The 20,406-nt window shown below is 37.5% G+C and overlaps 1 protein-coding gene across 4 annotated transcripts in view; it reads left to right on the top strand.

The window, feature by feature from the left end:
• Positions 1-20,406, top strand: part of LOC136864206 (ras-like GTP-binding protein Rho1) — a 204,597-nt gene that overhangs the window by 72,735 nt on the left and 111,456 nt on the right. For 2 of the 4 annotated variants that reach the window (XM_067140899.2, XM_067140900.2), the window contains exon 3: positions 17,740-17,882. The exons of the other annotated variants lie outside the window; for them this stretch is intronic. In XM_067140899.2, coding sequence (XP_066997000.1) covers positions 17,819-17,882 — 64 coding nt within the window. In that variant the 5' untranslated portion in view covers positions 17,740-17,818. The remainder of the gene's footprint in view (positions 1-17,739; positions 17,883-20,406) is intronic. 4 annotated transcript variants of the gene reach the window in all.

The following is a 20,406-nucleotide window of genomic DNA, read 5'->3' as shown; positions in this document are numbered from 1 at the left end:
GAAATAATAATTCTGAAGTAATGATCAAAATTATACTTCACAAATCACATGCCTATATTCACTGACGCAAAAAAGTGGAGCACTTGAAAAAATATTTGCTATAAAATTTGTCATCCTAAAATCTTTTCACACATTGGAACATCACTCTGAAGTATCTGTGAAAAGAAGTTGAGAATGTGACTATTCTTTGGATGGTGTATTACATACAATTTTATGGAGGGTTGGGCATTAAAAGCTTTTGAGATTTATTAGTCTTGGGGCTTGTTTATCATTGACTTAAGGATACCATTTGCTAACATTTAGGTCAGTTGTACACCTGCAGTTCTCAGTAAAACGCCTCATATCTGTAAAGATGTTGCAAGGGCAGTAGCATTGGTGGAGGATGGATGCAGCTTCCATTGTGTCGCTGTGGTCATTAGATCATCTCTTTGTAGCATTTACTGTCTAGTGAAGTTCTACAGAAAACTGTAGCAAGTGACAAAGGACAGGCTGTAGGAGTATAAGTGCCCAGGATGACTGATTATTCAACGTGAAAGTTCTTTATGAATGCAAGTATGAAGAATGAGATTTCCACCTAATCAATACTTTATTACAAAATGTTTAAAGTTATCTACATTAAAACAGTACCGGTTTCAACCTGTAAAAAGGTCATCAGCTGTTGGTGAACCTGCTTAATAGCAATTGTACATAAAACATTACTAAAAACTAATTTAACAAGAATGCCTTATTCTAATATAATATTACTATTAAGATATATACATATGGTACAATATGTGGCTTAGACTCGTTGGAGTTAAATTAAAAAATCTGTGCTGTTGCCAACATTACGTCAAACAAGGTACATATATACATATGGTGCAATACAGGGCTTTGGCTTGCTGGAGTCCCTTGAATGCCACACACTCCAAAAATTGTATAACAGAGGTTGAAAATACAGTTCCTATAGAATAGAGGATCACTGAGGTTTCGGTGTCAAGTTGAAACGTCTATGCAGCGTGTCGGCACTGAGACCAACCGTTGTGAATACACAATCAAGGTGCTTTGTTGGGCTGCAATTTTGCGGGGAGCGTAATCGACTGAGGTTCTGTAGCTTGTTCATTCTTAGTGTATGATGTTGCTGATAAATACTAGTTTCCAGGTTCCTTGTTGAGGCATGTCATGCTATGGATGAAATTTTGAAATTAAAGAAAGGTTGATAGAGTTCCCCTCTTCACACTTGCATTTGTGCTCAGGTAAATTCAAAAATCTGAGAAAGAAAACGGAAGTGGAATTAGAATAACTGATAGAGAGTGCCTGCTAAATGGAAGTAGGAATTAGAATAATTGATAGTGCCTGCGAAATGGTTTGTGTGCTATAGAGCATGTGTTACTTACGTGTGGGCTGGATATGTCTTCAAGTATAGTCGGGAGTGTGCTGCACCTTGTTGCGTGTACGTCGTGTGGCTGTCGTAGTGTTCAGATTGAGAGGTGGTGGGGAGGTGAAGGAGCTTCTGGAGGGGGTGGAGTGGGTTGTGTCTTTTGGGTTTTGTGTAGGTTTGTGTCTGCTGATTCTTTTTAAATATGTGTCTTTTAGAATGGGAATGGCTGTGTTGAAGAGGATGTTAGTTTTATCTGTGATTTCATTTAAGTTGAGGTTGGGATTAGCGTATTGGTCCATATTGATATAAAAATATTCCATTATGTTGAGCAATGGGCCTGTGGGGTTCATATTTAAAATTTCCATATTGTTCTCAATATTAGTGAACTTATGCTTGTGTTCTTCGACATGTTGCCCTATGGATGAAAAGCGGTTATATTTAGTGGCATTGACGTGTTCGCTGTAGCGAATGGAAAAGCATCTGCCGGTACGTTCGATGTAGCTGGCTTCACAATCGTTGCATTTCATGCGGTACACTCCTGAGTGGCTGTATTTGTTGTTTTCATTGACAGATTTAGTGTTATGTAAAATGGAAGCATTATTACGTGTGGTTCTGTAAGCTATTCTTAGATTGTGTCTTTTGAAAATATTAGGTATGGGGTGGATGTGGGTGTTGTTAAAGGTAAAAAGTGCGTAGTCTTTCTTAGGTTTGTTGTTTCTACGTAATTTGGATTTCGGTTGGTGTTTTATTTTGTGAATGATATTGTTTATCATGTTTCTACTGTATCCGTTATGCTCCGCTATTTCGTGAATTAGTTTTAGTTCCTTGTTTAATTCTTTCTGGGACAGGGGAATGTAGAAAGCTCTGTATATCATACTGTAGTATGCTGCCTTCTTGTGTGCATTAGGGTGAGTGGAATCTATTTTTATAGTATTGGAGGATTGTGTAGGTTTTCTATAGATTTTGTATGTCAAGTGGTCTTCTGTTTTGGTGATGGATAAATCAAGATAATTCAGAGTGTGATTTTTCTCTGTTTCCATCGTAAATTTTATGTGTGGATCTATTTTGTTTAGTTGTTCGAGTATGTTGTTTTCGTTTGTAAACCTGCAGTCCTTAACAATGAAGATATAATCTACAAACCTGCACCAGAAAGATATATTGTCAATTTTGCTAATTTCTGAGTGTTCTAAGTGGTCTATGTAGATCTCAGCTAGTATTCCTGAAGCTGGTGAACCCATGGGAAGGCCTTGTTGTTTGTAGATAGTGTCGTGAAATCTAAAGTAATTATTGTTGAGGGCAAATTCAAGTAAATTAATGAATTCATCTATTTCAAGGACACTTAGATTACTGTGATTTCTTAAATTTGATTCTATTAGTCTTATCGTTTTCTGTATGGGTATGTTGGGGTACATGTTAGTGATATCATATGATGCTAGAGCGTGGTGTTGTTCGATATTTAGTTCTTTAGTGATGTTGCAGAATTCTATTGAGTTTCGTACTGATTTCTTGGCTAAGAATTTGTAGTGTTTTTTAAGAAATGTTTGTATGAAGCATGATAATTTGTACATCGGGCTTGATCTGTAATTTATGACAGGTCTTTGTGGATTTTAGGGTAGGCTTTCGCAGATGGCAGTTTGGGGTTCATTATAGTCAGCTTCGTGGTTTCTTGTTCGTTAAGGAGAAAATGGGTGTTTTTCAGTAATGTTTTGAGATTTTTTTGGATACTGGCAGTTTGATCTTTTTGTTTAATTTGAAAGGTGTCGTCTGAGAAACTCTGTTTAGTTTTATTGATGTATTCGTTTCTGTCGATGTTGACTGTGGTATTACCTTTGTCTGCCTTTGTTATTAATAGATTGTTATGCTTGATTTTGTCTTTGAGTTTCCTGAGTTGGATATTATCAGTTTTGCTTCTACAGTTGTTGTTGTTGTTAATCTTGTTAATGTATAGCGGTAATTTCTTCTAATTCCTACTTCCATTTAGCAGGCACTCTCTATCAGTTATTCTAATTCCACTTCCTTTTTCTTTCTCAGATTTTTGAATTTACCTGAGCACAAATGCAAGTGTGAAGAGGGGAACTTTATCAACCTTTCTTTAATTTCAAAATTTCATCCATAGCATGACATGCCTCAACAAGGAACCTGGAAACTAGTATTTATCAGCAACATCATACACTAAGAATAAACAAGCTACAGAACCTCAGTCGATTACGCTCCCCGCAAAATTGCGGCCCAACAAAGCACCTTGATTGTGTATTCACAACGGTTGGTCTCAGTGCCGACACGCTGCATAGACGTTTCAACTTGACACCGAAACCTCAGTGATCCTCTATTCTATAGGAACTGTATTTTCAACCTCTGTTATACAATTTTTGGAGTGTGTGGCATTCAAAGGACTCCAGCAAGCCAAAGCCCTTTATTGCACCATATGTATATATGTATCTTGTTTGACGTAATGTTGGCAACAGCACAGATTTTTTAATTTAACTCCGAGTCTAAGCCCCATATTGTACCATATGTATATATCTTAATAGTAATATTATATTAGAATAAGGCATTCTTGTTAAATTAGTTTTTAGTAATGTTTTATGTACAATCGCTATTAAGCAGGTTCACCAACAGCTGATGATGACCTTTTTACAGGTTGACACCGGTACTGTTTTAATGTAGATAACTTTAAACATTTTGTAATAAAGTATTGATTAGGTGGAAACCTTATTCTTCATACTTGCATTCTTAATTCATCAATACGGACAATGAAGCTGATAGATTAAAGTTCTTTATGATTCATACCGCAGCGGTTCAGGCAAGAAGTCAACTGGAAAATGTCAGATATGTGAGAGTGAGTGAGAAGAAGAGTAAGGAGGTGGTTTACAAGAAGCTTATCTTTCATCCAGGAGACCTGCACATGGTCCCCTACACAAAATGACAGCACTGAGATATGAATCTTCATTTTTCAAGGCAGCGTATGGTATGCATCTGGGAGCAGTGGGCCTCTGTTATCTTCACTGGTGAGTTTCTGTAATTTCAGGTCTCCTGATAGAAGAGATAGTGTGGAGGTCGAAAGAGGGGTTCAGTGCCATTGCTTTTTCCCGGTGATGTGTGGGCTGGCATCAATAATGAGGCCCCCCCTGAGTTGATATTCATAGTTTGTGGAACCATCAGTGGTCAAAGGGGCATCGAAAATATCTTGGTGGGCCGTGTGATGCCCTTTGCACCTTTCATTGGTCAGAAGTGTTTATAGGCCATCATAGTTGGTAGGGTTGGAAACACCCATTTTTAGTGACCAGCATTCTCATGAAGTGCAGTATGAACATCAGCTTTGCTTTGTTTGGGCATTAATAAGAACTGACAAAATGCAACTGAAAAGAGAACTAAAAAAACTTGCAAGTTTTCAACAGTTACAAAATATAAGGAAAATTGAAAGACTGAGTGCAACAGTGGTCTTCCCACTGCTTTTTTAAAAATTCATATATTGTACTGCGAAGTTGACATAGTTGTTTTTGTTTTATTTTACTCTTACAGTATATCTGTTAAATTTCCATCAGTACTTAGTCTGGACCTTGATAATCTGTATACATTAAATAAACATGTCTTAAGATAAAAGGCTAAAATGAATTAAATGTTGGTACTTGACACATCATGGTATGGGTTACACCACTGTTGCACAGAACAATCGATGTCTGATAATCATTTTCTACGTCAGAACAAAACATTAAAAATACTTAACATTTCAGAAATGTACTTTTATCAACTAATCTTGTGTTACAGGTACTTTAAAATAATATACATGTAACAGGAAATTTTAGAAATTTGATTATTAAAAAAAGTTGTGTTGAAACATAAGTGTTTCAAAGCAGTCACCTTCATGGTTATGTCAAGACTATTTGAGAAATAGGATTTTTAGAAAAGAAAACATTGTGATTATTCATAATCAGATATATAAAAGCTATCATATTCATGGTCATGTCAGAATATTTGAGAAATAGGTTTCAAAAAAAGATATCTTTGTGATAACTTGCACATAATCAGGTAAATCAAAGCCATCATCTTCACGATCATGTACTTCCTGGTCAGCATCAGAAAGTGAGACCATTCAAGAAAGCATGATGTATGGGTGGCACATATTTTTGATATATTTGACATCTTCCAGTTTAATGGCTTTGATTGGCATTGGAATTTTGTGCTTTACATAGAGCTTAATTGTAGCAAGATCAAAAGTGTTTTTCTCTGTGTTTTCCCCGCAGTAACATTTACTGAAGTGTAACCCTCTAGTTGTGACTGTGAATGTTTAAAAAAGTATTTCCATGGGTGATCCTTAGTAAATTTCAAACATGAAATTTTACTAAAATTAACTACATCTTTATCTTGTTCAGAAAACTTTCTATTACACATTTTTTCCACTAGTGGTTGTGCTGAAACAGTTATGGCGATTAATTTCTTTTACCTTGATTGTATGTTTGTCTTGATTGTGGGATTACACTAACCCATTCTGAAGGAGTAAATACATTTTTATAGACTTTTTTTTTTTTTTCAATAAGACAGTCTCTGTTGCAGGGTAAATAGCTTGGCCAGAGACAAGATATTTGTGTTCCACAGTTTCAACCTAACGTTTGTGAATAATATGTAGCCAAAATGCAACAAAAGTAATATTCTTGTTCTGACCAAAGCAGCTGTCTGAATATGATATTAAAGTTTTAATACTCTGCAGGGTCTGTTCTTTGGTGCAGTTCTAAATCTGTTTTTAATGTCATTCTACCTTCTTCCTTGTCTGCACTCTAGCTTAGCATGTAACACATCACATGTTTTACAAGTGTATGTGGCAGGCTTTTGGAAATAGAGATTAAATTTGGTATTGAAAATGTCTATACATACACTACGTGATCAAAAGTACCCGGACACCCGGCTGAACTTGACGTACAAGTTCGTGGCGCCCTCCATTAGTAATGCTGGAATTCAATATGGTGTTGGCCTACCCTTAGCCTTGATGACAGCTTCCACTCTCGCAGGCATACGTTCAATCGGGTGCTGGAAGGTTGCTTGGGGAATGGCAGCCCATTCTTCACAGAGCGCTGAGAAGAGGTAGCGATGTCGGTCGGTGAGGCCTGGCATGAAGTCGGCATTCCAAAACATCCCAAAGGTGTTCTATAGGACTCAGTTCGGGACTCTGCAGGCCCTTCCATGACAGGGATGTTATTAAACTGTATATAGGATAATATTTTTTGTTTATTTCCACCTATTCAATACATTACAAGATGTTGGCATTTACTTTAAAACATTATTCAGATGAGACATGTTTCGCCTCCTACTGTGAGGCATCCTCAGTCATTATCAAAAACCTTATTATTTTACCAGGCATCTGGTTAAAGATATTCAAAAATGTGTTTGATGATTTTATAAGAGAGGTAAGATTTACGTTTGTTATAAACATGTTCATGAAGTAACTAAATATCTAATTTATTGATAAAAACATATGTAGTTCTTTGTTGAATAGGACTTGTTTGATTGTACTATAGTAAAAGAAGGTGGCTTGAAGCCGTAGTCATTAATAGATGTCTAATACATAGTGGAAGGCATAAAATATCAGTTCTATGAGAATATACATTACATTCAATTGATACTAAAAACTAGTGGATTCATAGGTAGTACATATAAAATGTTCAATGAAATAACTAAAGATCTAATAAAATGATAAACACATGTAGTTCTTTGTTGATTAGAACGTCGTATGATTGTACGGAGGCGAAACATGTCTCATCTGAATAATGTTTTAAAGTAAATGCCAACATCTTGTAATGTATTGAATAGGTGGAAATAAACAAAAAATATTATCCTATATACAGTTTATGAAACTTTCAATACGGACGAAAAATGATTTTCATCACTTGTAAGGGATGTTATTGTCGTGTAACCACTCCACCACAGGCTGTGCATTATGAACAAGTGCTCGATCGTGTTGAAGGATGCAGTTGCCATCCCCGAAGTGCTCTTCAACAGTGGGAAGAAAGAAAGTGCTTAAAACATCAATGTAGGCCTGTGCTGTGATAGTGCCACACACAAGGGGTGCAAGCCCCCTTCATGAAAAGCATGACCACACCATAACACCACCGCCTCCGAATTTTACTGCTGGCACTACATACGCTGGCAGATGATATTCTCCGGGCATTCGCCCTGCCCACACCCTGTCATCAGATCGCCACATTGTACCGTGATTCGTCACTCCACACATTTTTCCACTGTTCATTCGCCTAATGTTTATGCTCTTTACACCAAGCGAAGCATCGTTTGGCATTGACCTGCGTGATGTGTGGCTTATGGGCAGCCGCTCGACCATGAAATCCAAGTTTTCTCACCTCCCGCCAAACTGTCATAGTACTTGGAGTGGATCCTGATGCAGTTTGGAATTCCTGTGCGATGGTCTGGATAGATGCCTGCCTATTACACTTTACGACCCTCTTCAACTGTCGGCGGTCTGTCAGTCGACAGGCAAGGTCGGCCTATACGCTTTCATGCTGTATGTGTCCCTTCACGTTTCCATTTCACTATCACATCAGAAACAGTGGACTTAGGGATGTTTAGTAGGAGTGTGGAAATCTTGCATACAGACTTCTGACACAAGTGACACCCAATCACCTGACCACGTTCGAAGTCCGTGAGTTCTGCGGAGCGCCCCATTCTGCTCTCTCGCGATGTCTAATGACTACTGAGGTTGCTGCTATGGAGTACCTGGCAGTAGGTGGCAGCACAATGCATCCAAGATGAAAAACGTATGTTTTTGGGGGGTGTCTGGATACTTTTGATCACATTGTGTATATTGTCACAACAGGTTCATTCATATGTTCAGTTATCATCCTTGCAACATATAACAGATACATTCAACCCCTCTGGAAGATACCTTTTGTGAGGAATCAAGTTCACTGAATAATGAGTAGCATGTTTAGGGATGCTTCAGTATGTCCCTGTACATATTTTTCTTGGTTTTCAGTTTTATTAGGCCTACTGTTCTTCCTACCATCATGTTTGGGAATTCCCTTCACTTGTCTTGTGGAAACACAATGACTGTTTAGCATTACTTATTCCCAGTAAAGAAATTAAGGCTTCTTTACTAATTTTCCTATCACAACCCTGAACACAACCAAAATATTCTCGAAAATTGACGTCTGCTCTTTAGTTTATCTTCACCGTAAAGTTTGTTCATATTGCTCACTTGTACACAACCACTTGCATGCATTTTGTAGAGCAAAATCTCCTAGACTCCAAAATCGTTGATAAAAATTTCAGTTTGTGTCTTTCTCACTGTTCCCTTCATAGCACTTATTTACACAGTTGCATGGTGGACCTTGTCTCTTGGCAACTGCCTTTCCTGAACAACCGGCATATTGTTTTCCAGCATTTCTCTTTTCTTCCTCATATTTCTAGCCCACATCTATTCGTTTCTTGTTCTCTTTCGACCTCTTGTACTGCCATTTTCCATTGAAATTTCATCAGAACTATCACATTACATACAACACAAATGCAACAAGCCTTTTTTCTCTTTTGCACATGACCTCATATGCCAATTCTGATAGGCAGAAATGGCTTAGACCAGGGTTTTACTAAATATTCGTTGTTTTTATTTTGAGGACAAAAAGTAACATAGCTGCCAACACACTAAAAATGATTATATTTGGTATAGATTGATTCTGCAATGTAGTTTATGGCTACTAACAGATGGTGCAATTAACTTAATTTCAACCACTGTTGCATTAAGCCTTTCAATTGTGAGTCAATGTTGTAAAGAATGTTCTGGTGTTTTCTGTGATCAAACATCTAGCTTTTGTAAAATGTAAATGATTAAGTTAAGATTTTACTTAAGTAACTTAAGTGTTCTACATTTCTTGCCAGTCAGTGTTGTTTGGGCCTTTCCACTGCTACAGTAAATTATAGAGAGTTCTTGGGTACTGCTCAGCAGTAGCTGCTCCTGGTGACTATCTCAAAGCTGCATCCCTCATTGGACCACCAATATTTTCTACATTACTGTGGATCTTTAACTTCGTTAATTATTTTCAGTTCACTTCATTTGTTGCAGCATTCTTAGTTCCTACAGTATCTAGTGATTAACAAAATGTCTGTTCAGGAATAGAGCATTTACTTCTGTTTACATTATGCATACCAACCAGCCACATTTTACATCCAGTAAAGTCTGCCACCCTTGTGCTCTAGTTTATCCTTCTCCCATGATTAAAGAAATTTTTTATGGCTGAATATCCTCAGCAAGATCTTGAAACATCTTAACTCTCTTGGTGCCAGGCACCCGCCCTTTAAATTGCCAGAGCAGATCTGGTCGGCCTTTAACAATCCAGTCGGAAATTGCCAGACCGGATTACATCGGCCGGTTTAAAATTCTGTGATATACATAATTTTGAGGCAACCTATAGTGACGAGCCTACTTTTGTTACAACCTGTATTAAAGGGGCTACACGTTATTGTGTGCCTGACCTTGCTTTGGCAGTTCTAAGAGGGTGTTATAGCTTTCACAAGAGTCGTTTCCTGTGTTTACAAATATCGCTAACCGGTCTGTAAGAGATTGCTCCTTGCAGTGAGTGGATTTGTGACAGCAAAATGGCAAGTTGTTCACGTGATTTTTTTTCAGTAGGTATTGATGACGATAAATTAATGCAGTATTTGGAACAATGAGAAGTTAACGCAGATGTTTATCAGATAGCGATAGGGAATTTAGTTCAGAGGGTAGCGACAAAATTATACCGGACACGTCCGCGGAATCACCGCAGCTAAAGAAGAGACGTTCGTTTCCAACGGCACTAAAGCTACTCTGAATATGGTGGTAGATGAAACTAGTGAGAACGATGATGTCTCCTTCAAGGAAATCCTTGGACCTAAATATGCCCCTCCGTCTGATTCTCCGCCCATATCATACTTCAATTTACTTTTCACTTTATCTCTGTTAAATCTTATAGTTACATACAGTCCTCTATCATTACGTAAATGCCGGTCTGCGCGGGCCAAGTGTAGGTCATGGGTTCGATTCCCGCCCAGGTCAAGAATTCTTGCCTGGTCCTGAGGGTTGGTTCTAGGTTCACTCAATCTAAGTGACCCTAAGTGATTGCAATTGAGGAGATCTGAGGGTGAAAGGGCGACCCCGGTCTAGAAAACCAAGAATATTTACCGAGAGGATCCGTCTCACTGACCATGACTCGCCTCGTAAACTCCAGGTAAAAGAACTTAGCAGCGGTTGTTTATTAGGCCAAAGCAAATCAGGGCTTTAGCGCCATATATTTCTTAATTCTGTTGTATTGTAAAATGATTTAATCAAATAGATACTACAGCCAAAAACAAGAAAATTATTTTCTGAAAGCTAAAACTATAATATCAACTATTATTTTTTACTTTTTTAATAATTCAGAATTATTTTTATACTGTGTTTTCCGCACGTATAAAATTTCTTGTAAGTATTTGCCATACATCGATACATATACGCGAATATTATCGGTGAGTAAAATTGTCTTGTTTTTACTAGTGACATATGTTTGAATTTTTATTTTTTATGTTTTTATTTTTCTCGTTCAAATTATTCTATGGCATTTTATTTATAAATACATTATACATAATTACGTATAATGTTTTGTACTGTAAATGATTTTTTCAAAGTAGATATTGAGTGAGAAAGTGCGAGAATGTCTTTCTCTTCCTAAAAATAAACGTTATCGACAACTATAAATCAACAGTAAAACGTTTTTGGCTCTTTATATCACTCTAAACTAGTTGTTCATTCTACGTAGTCGATATGTAGAAAATTTCTTGTCGGTATTTGCCATACACCGGTAGATACACGCGAATGTTAAAATGCGTTTATTTCCACTGAAAACGGCCTGGCACTTTATAGTAGTACAGAGGAGGCAGAGCTCTGGCCTCTTCCAGCTGATGGTGAGCAGCCGACCAGATCGGCTTCCGGCTCTAAGAGGGTTAATGAAGAGAGATTAAGATATTTGTTACATGTATTCATCCAAATCTGGCAGGAGGCTAAATATGTAGCTCATAGGGAGAAGAATCCATTATAACTGATCTTGTGAAAGTAGCTAGCGCTTAGAAAGTTACAAGCTGATCTGCTTTGCTAACTTCCAGGGTAATGCTTCTTGGGGAGATTTTGTATTGATCGCTAGCATGATGTCCAGATAAAAGACTTTTTCAAATTCCTTTGGGGCCTCACATTTTGCTGCTGATACTTTTGTAGTCAAGTCATATGTAGAAAGATATCATTGAAAGGAAAACATAATAGGATAAACGCAGACAGGTCACTATGAAAAGGGGGAGAAATAGAAAGAAAATTAAAAAGGTCAAGAACAATCCTCACGTATTGCCATCCTCAAATACACTTGCTGGCAAAAGAAGTGGATCTTGCCAAATTTTCAAAGAGATGTTATGTTTATTAACCTGAATCTTATTTTATTGATTGCACAACTTGTAGCATTGTCTGTGCGCTGTGCGCAATATTCTCATCAAAGGGTCAGTGTTTAAGTTTTTTACCGTATGTTATTCAAATTTCAAAAACTTGAACATCTTGCCCAAGCATATACCAAAGGTGCTCAGTGGGGTTGAGGTCTGGGCTACATGCTGGCCAGTTCAGGGTTTGTATTCAGACACAAACGAGCAACACATACATCAGTCTGAAGTTTTTGCTAACATGCTCTGTTAATAAAACGTATTGGTGTGCATTTAAAACACCTCCATCAATGATGAGCTCCAGTCGTGCCTCAAATCTGATACATCAAACCATGACAGAGCCACCTCCAAACAGCATACCCTCTGAGCTATTGCAAGGTGAATATCGCTCCTGTCTTCCATATGCTTTCTCTGCTGTAAGGAGACAGGAGACGAAGCCACGACTCATCGCGGTAAAGAGCACTGTTGTCGAATGGTCCATTTCCAGTACTGACGCGCTTTGTGCTGGGGAGTATGCTGCACACCAGTGGTGGGTCTTCTTGACCTCAATTTTGCTTCCAGTAGTCTTCATCTTACAGTCCTCTCACTTAACAGACGCCTCCCACTGCTTGAAGATTATCTCCTTGGCTGGACAGCAGTAGTATGGCGAACTCGCAAGACCTAAACGACCAGGAATCTCCCATACCTGGCAATTGTAGATCTGATGGTCTGATCCTCGTCGTTTTGTGATAGGTACCAAGTTCGCTGTATCATCTTGGAGCATGCTGGACACTTCCAAATGATGCAGCAGTCACATTAGCAGCATACTGAATGCTTCATCCATCCTTGATTAACGCAATAGCTCTTGCAGAGTCTTCTTGACTAAGAGGCATCCTTACTCAACAAATGTGAGAGATAAAGTAAAGAAATTTTGTTATTTATATCAGAAATTATACTATAAATTGATAATCCATCAACAGCTTCTCCTCTGATACTGCAAAAGCTTTTAAATCTTGCTTTATTTCAAGGAGTACAATTAAGTCAGCACCCACCAATTAGGGTTGAAAGGCGGCTCATAGAGTGGCATTTATGATCTCTCATCTCGCAAAATGTTGAAAACACGAATATTAGCTCTCTAAACCTCTTTAAACGGGAACCTTCTTTGTATGTTGTTTATTAGTTTCTCATTCAGTTTTTACAGTGATCAGCTGTTCTTGCTGGTCAGTATAGATTGGCGTCTCTTCATCAGAGTTTTTCTATATCCCTTTTTCCTCAACCCCTGATGAGCTAGTTTTTGCTTCCCAGCTTCATCGGGAGGGCAGACTTCAACATCCAAACCACAGTCACAGCTTCTCATGTTGAATTGAATCTGACTGCTGCTAACAAACATGACATCCATTTCTGCATTGGTTGGATACACATTGTAGATAGTGTTTAAACATCTAGGTCCAGGACATTTTTTGTGCCTGTCTTACCTCAAAACCAAAACAGGATCATGGAATCCTTTAGATAATGGAAAAATGAAAGGCAGTAATGGTGGTTGATACATGGTGCGGGCTTAAAACAAATACAGTGTTTACTCACATATTGAACTCCCATCACATATTTTCCCCACTTTTTTTTTTTTTTCGGGAACGAAAACAGAATTTTGTTTTTTTTCCCCACCCCCTGTTTAGCTCAACCAGGTAGATCAGCTGACCAGGCGTCTCAAGTTGCTGCCGGACTTGCGGGGTGAATATTGTCCTGAGTTCCCAGCTGTAGAGCCGAATGCCAAGTGAGATGTGACTGCAAAAATTACATTTGCAAGATAAAGCGTGAGGTTTAACTTAAACTCTAAACTAAGATTATGCAAATCACCAAAGCAATTAAGATATTCTCCTAGAGAACGGAAATTATTTGCAGTGCTTTCTTTTTAACAAATATCATGAGGTCAAATTGGTTAAAATTCAGAAGAAATTATAGTAATTAAGATCGGAAAAAGAGGTGAAAATTTGGAAAGCTGCTTCATAAATCAGAAGGGTTGACAAGTATGTTCTGATCTACCACACCTGTTTTCCAGGCGGCAAGATTGCACCCCTTCCCATGCTCTCCTTTTAAAAATAACTCGGGAGGTACAGACAACTATCGCATTTGGAAATCCTGCGAAGCCAGCTTCTAGGTAGTACAGCAGTTACCTCGGCTGCGAGCAGATTGTGAAAACGTTTAGTGCAATAAAACAGTTCAGTTTTCTGGTGAGTTATTCTAACAAACATGGGAAAACATAAGTTATCCGCAGAGTTTAAGTTGCGTGTACTTTCTTTTGTAGAAACGGAGTAAGAGCTGCAGGCCGAGAATTTTCAGTTAATCTGAAGTTAATGATTCTGGCAAAACCAGAAGAAGTTGACTACTAAGAAAACATCGTGCTCTTTTTGTGGTCCGAAATGTAGAAAGTATTGGCAAATTGATGAGGAAGTGCAACAATGTGTTGCAGAGCTGAGAAACATTGGTTGCAGAGTAACACACAAAATGTTGCAGATTAAAGCACGTGAGGTGGCAAGAAGGAACTAGTGTGCAAAATTTTAAAGTGGTACTAGAATTTCAAAAAATTTGTCATCAGGCTATGGCAGAACAATCATTCATTTTTCCCTTAGTTTTTTGTAAATATGCAAATCTGAAATTTTGTGTGAATATTAACATTAGATCAAAAGTTCATAACAAAAATTGTAACATGAGATTTTTTTTAAACTTACAGGATATAAAAATAAAAACATCTGAAACAAGCTCAAATATGCTATATTCAGAATTGTGGAATGACGACCCATACGTTGAAATATGCTGCTAAGGATTGAGTAAACTTATATCTGGTCCAGTAAATAAGTTTTCCTTCTCTATTATTAATATTAAAAATAAATGCAAAATTCTGGGTTTAATAAAGTGGAATTAGTCTGTTTGCTACTTCAGTTGACACCCTCTTAACTGGCCTTCTCGGGACTGGATCCTTAGATAGCAAAGTGGCACTTCCAACTGATTTTAAATTGAGGGCCAGTCCAGTAATTTTACAATATTTCAAAACACATTTGGCTTATAGACTGACTAAAAACTCTCTCTGCTATTGTAAGTGGTAAGAAGGGCCTGATGTAATTACATATTCCTTTACTTGTCTGTGTCTATATCAGTCCCTCAATTCTGTGGATCGTGATCTCTGACGATATTTCTTTGTACCCGTTTCCATCCTCCACTGTCTTCTGCCATACGGGTAGATTGTATGAACAATGTCTTTGTTGCATGTTTTATGCCATCTGTCCAGCGTATAGGTGCTCGCCCATGCTCCCTCTTTCCAGGCATGTTTCCCAAGATTGTGCTTTTCAAGGCTTCCTTCTCCACAATGCATAATATGACCAAAGAATTGGAGAATCCTCTGTTGACATTTTGCCGATAAACTGGTACTGATGTTCAGCTCCTTGACAGTGGATTCATTGGTTCGAAATACTGTCCAAGGAATGCGAAGCATTCTCCCCCAGCACCACATCTCGAATGAGTTTATCTTATTCAAATCTGAAGCTCGTAAAGTCCACCTTTCAGCACCATAGGGGAAGATAGAGAATACCAGTGTCTGTACTAGTCTCATCTTTATCTTTACAGAAATGGAGCGATCCTTCCAAATATGAGATAACTGAGACATGTTCTTGGCCTTGGCAATCCTTCTCCTGATCTCTTTTTCACAGCTGTTATTGCTAGTTATGATGGCACCCAAGTACAACATTTCTGAAACCATTTCCATTTCGCTGAAGGCACAGAGTTCGTTCAGCTTGCCAGGCCTATCAACTACCACAATTTTTGTCTTTTGCATGTTGATCTGCAAACCCAAACTGATGCTCTCAGTTCTGACACAGTCTAAAAGCTCTGTCATTTCTTCCTCATCCACGGCAATCAATACAGTGTCATCTGCATATCGGAGATTCGATATTTTGTGAAAATTTACTACATTTTTATATACATATTTCGCACTTTGATATTGCATAAAAATCCAGGCCCTAATGATGAGCAATATGAAAGAAAGTTGCAACTTGCCAGGTTCAAGCGGATGTTCACTGTAATTATGAATGTTTAGTTATTTATACAAAAATCTGTGGAATGAATTAATAGAGCTTGAAATATACTTCGGAACATTTGTGAGTGTACGGAAAATTGACTTCTAAATTGATCCCTGAAGCCAGTTACAGGTAGTTCCTAAGTTAGCTTGACCTGTAACCTTGTGCCAACGTGATGTTGAAAGATACGTTAAGGATGTGTAATTATTCTTAGATTGGCGAATTTGTTGTCTGCAAGTGCTCCAAGAGATCACTTGATTCACTTAAACTTGATTCCAAATACTTTGTTCTTGTGATTAACATAGAACTAGACATACTATTGCCAGAAATAAGAGAAGGGAGTAATGGGGCTGATCTACAGTTACAAAATGTTACAAAATCTTGTTCTCTGCACCTTGATGGGGTCACGGCTGTGATGTTGGACGTATAGACTCAGCCCAGTTTTACGACTGGATACCCTTGATGCCATCCCTTTTTGAAAGGATGTATTCTACTATTACATGTTTCTGTGAGAGTTGGCAGTGTTGTGCATTAATGAGGTGTGTATCATGGCAAATGCAAAAAACCAGTCCCTGAGCTAGAGGAATTGTCCAGACAGTTAAAATACCCAGCCTGGGCAGGAATCTAACTCTGAACTGGAGGCTACTATGCTGTCCATTCAGCCAAGGAACCAGATGGTCAGTGTAATAAGATGTCATAATCACCGATACATCAATGTTCTTCCTCCTGAAATGAACAAAGACCGTGCTCAAAGCATGGTACCATAACTTTGTGGACTTTCTTAAGAATTTTTAAAAATCTTAGTCTATCTGGACGTACTTGATTTTTTGCTCATGCAGTCCATTCCCCACATCACTTCCTTTCAGAAATAACAGCAAACCAACCTGTCTTCTATCTGGCCTATTAGAGGCCTTGAGCCTGGCAATATGACTGCTGCCCAACCAAGAGGTTTACAAATATTGGAGCTCCACATGTTCAATGTGACTACACCTCAGCTGTATCACTTTGTCCTCTCATGACTAAATTTGCTCCCTCTTGTATAGAACAGCTTCTCAAATTCCATTCCAACCCTTGAACCAGAATGACATTTTTTTGCACCAGTTGAGGCAGACACACTAAATGTACACAAATTACAGTATGTAGAGGTATTCATGAATCATATTAATGAATATTAAATCATATTGTATCATTCCAGGGTTTGTTTAGTATGTGGATTCACTTGCTGAACTGTAGAATGCTAATAGAACAAACTTCTAGGGGCTGGATACAATTCTAAATTGATTCTATAGGAAATATCTCGTGCAGATTCTATTAGAGCTGTAAGATTTTCTGGGAGTTATTAGAATTTTTTGTTCTAGTGGAAGCTGTTTCTTTTCAGTTTAGACTTGGTCTATACTGTGAAGTTTTTTAGTCTGTCAAAACCAATGCAGGATTAATGTTATAAAATACCTGAAAGAGAAAACATCTAACAGTGGATTATACCTGAAAAATATATGTAACTAAAAACTTTGCTGTTATGGATTACTAGAATTTAAGTTTCTTACATACAGACTCACATTAATTCTCCTTACTGATGTGTATATAATGCAACATTTAATACATTGCTAAAAGTGCTTTGTTTACTAATGGTGAGCTTAAACTGAATGAAAAATATTGATGTGGGGAGGGGAGCTTTGAGAATATTAACAGTAGTGGGAGGGGTGATTATGTTCTCAGAAACTTCATGACTGTAGTTGAAGGCTTATTCATTTGTCTACTCTCTAGAATTGCCTTTAATATTGTTAAGATAATTTTGAAGGTCAGTATGAAGTTTTTACTTTGTTAGATATATCTTCCTTTGTTGGCTTGGGAATGTTACTTTGCTGTGTAGCATTTATGGGAGAAAATACATTCCAGGAGCTACACAGATGTTTTCATTTGACTGAAAAGTGGAAAACAAGTCCTCCACTGCATTTGAACTTCCTGGCATTTCTCTATGGACCGGTTTACCCGGCTAATTTTTGGAAATTGTCAATTTTCAAGTGGTGCAGCTACTTCAGGTAAGAATATTAACCTTCCTGCAAGATATTGTATAATGTAAATATTTATGTTTTAGCTAGGCCCCCAGCATGTCGAGCTTTGTCATCATTGCTGCTACCTATTTTTTTACTGGCTGTTTCAGTGATAGGACTTCCATATTTTTATATCACCAGTAATTTCTGGGATCTTGCTATTCAAACTCCTTTGGGGATCTAGAATCACGAGCACTCCTAAACCGGTCCTTAATGGATAACTTGAGAAATATTCCCCTGTTAAGTGAATGGTATAACAGGTTATCCTATGTAGCTTTGAAAGTACCAGTGAATCTTTTCTTTTGTATAGCAGTAATCTTTCTTCTGTTGGAATACATCTCTTTGTTGTTATCTCTTGCATGCTCAGTTGTAGCATGATACTGTTCATAAATTAGTGCATAGTTAGTTTTCTTCATACATAGATCTGATTAATATTCATACTTTTTAAAATTTATTCAATTTCTTTTAAGTAAGTTGCTGTTGATTGCATTGAGAACATTGATAAATGAATGTCCTTCTGTGTGTATTCAGAATAATTGAGCAGTTACAGTTAATGGTTATCATTGTTTTTCTCAAATTTCGATGTGTGTATTTGTATTCCCTTCATTCATAACATTTTGTCAGTGTTAACATTATAGGTATATATAATTTTTACTACCTTTTTTGTTTACTGATAGCTCTCTTCCAGATTTACTCATGTATATATTTATTTCATCTGCTTACTTTATTTGCATGTTTAGGTGCACACCACTTTTCCGTAGAAGTTCAGGCTGGTTTCATGCAACTTGACACATTCTATTTAATCATTTCTTTGTATTCTGACTACCCCCAAGTATTCTGCATATGTGTATCTGTTGCTTTGGTTACCAGCCTTTCTTATCCTGCACTTCTATTTGAATGTCCTTATGCATTACCCTAATAACTGTCATGTTATATCCTGGTGCAGGTTTATGGCATTTTCAGAATAAATGTGATGGTGTCCTGCCTCTTGATTTACCTGCACCGGGCTGAGTGGCTCAGACGGTTAAGGCGCTGACCTTCTGACCCGAACTTGGCAGGTTCGATCGTGGATAGTCCGGTGGTATCTAAAGGTGCTCAGATATGTCAGCCTTGTGTTGGTAGATTTACTGGCACGTAAAAGAATTTCTGCGGGACCTCGGAGTCTCCGCAAACTATAAAAGTACTTGGTGGGACTTAAAGCAAATAACAATATAATTTACCTGCATCTGAGAAGCCCTGTGAAGAAAAGATACATTATCTCTAAAGATGTTAACTGTCATTATTCTTAGAGTTGTTAACTGCTATGAAATTATTATTTTTTATGTAAGTGGAAAGTGTGTTTCAGAAAAAAGAAAATATTTCCTTTAAATCATTTTCACTGAGAGTGAAAGTGTGTTTGCCTGAAGTCTCCTAGTCAGTGAAGTACGAAGTGTTGGATTCAACTAGGAACACAGAGTTTAAATTGGGCCTCATAAGGTTGTCAGTATTGTAATAGGACTGCAACTTGTAATATTTTTATCAATTAATAATTGACGTCATAAGATTATCCCCATGATGTCCCCATTTGATGTACATTTGCTTTGGAACCTCTGATTTGATTCAGTTTTTCAGTGTAGCTAATATATCTGTTCCTTTCAAATATTGCTTTTCCAACATTTAAATTTAAATGAAAATGTTTTCAACTAGAAGGAAGCAGTCTTTAAGGAGCAATAAGTCCTATTTTCTTGCTTCCTGGCAAGGAAATTTGCAAAGCTTCATCGAACATGCATGCTGTTGCTATGCAATTCATTGCAGCTATTTCTTCACATATTAAAAGAAAATATTTGTTTGACAGAACATTGTTCTTCAAAATCACAATTAAGGTGTTCGATCATATACGTTGCACTACTAGCAGCTGTTTTATCTGAAGCCACCAATACATTTTCAGTCTTGCACAGAATTCTAATTTAGTTTTAGTTTTCCTTGAAACACCAGCTGGTAGTACTCCCCCCCCCCGGAGAAGGGTCTAAACCACAATTTCCATCAAGTTGAGTGTTTTTCGGAATAAGGGTCTATATCATCTCAGGTTATTGCATACAAACTATGATAGTCATATCTTTAACAGAAATAAGTCATGTGTTTGTTAAAAAACTTCTTTGCCTGGAAGAAGGGTCTATGCTGCTCATTCAAGATGGCTGCCAGTGTGTTGCATGTTTTGTCCAACGAATTAAAAAACTTGAATAAAACAAGAAAGAGGAAGATGAATATGAATAACTGTAAGGATAATGAACGTAAAAGGAAACTAAATAGGGGTGAGGCTTATACAACAAGGAAAGGCGTTATAAAAAGAACAAAAACGAGGCCACAACAGGTGAGTTGAATAAGGGTCTATAGTAAAGGGCTATGTTGTGCTAAGGAAGATCCTTAGAAAAAAATTGGTCTTTTTTAATACATAATACAAACCATTAATTTTATTATCATTACGCTAAAATAGTATAGGGTATAACATTATAATAATTTTCTGCTTCGTTGT

The sequence above is a fragment of the Anabrus simplex genome, chromosome 2 (genome assembly GCF_040414725.1).
Source record: "Anabrus simplex isolate iqAnaSimp1 chromosome 2, ASM4041472v1, whole genome shotgun sequence".
In the NCBI taxonomy this organism is placed as follows: Eukaryota; Metazoa; Arthropoda; class Insecta; order Orthoptera; family Tettigoniidae; genus Anabrus; species Anabrus simplex.
Note: the sequence above shows the minus strand (reverse complement) of the source record. Positions and strands in the feature narration are given on the sequence as shown.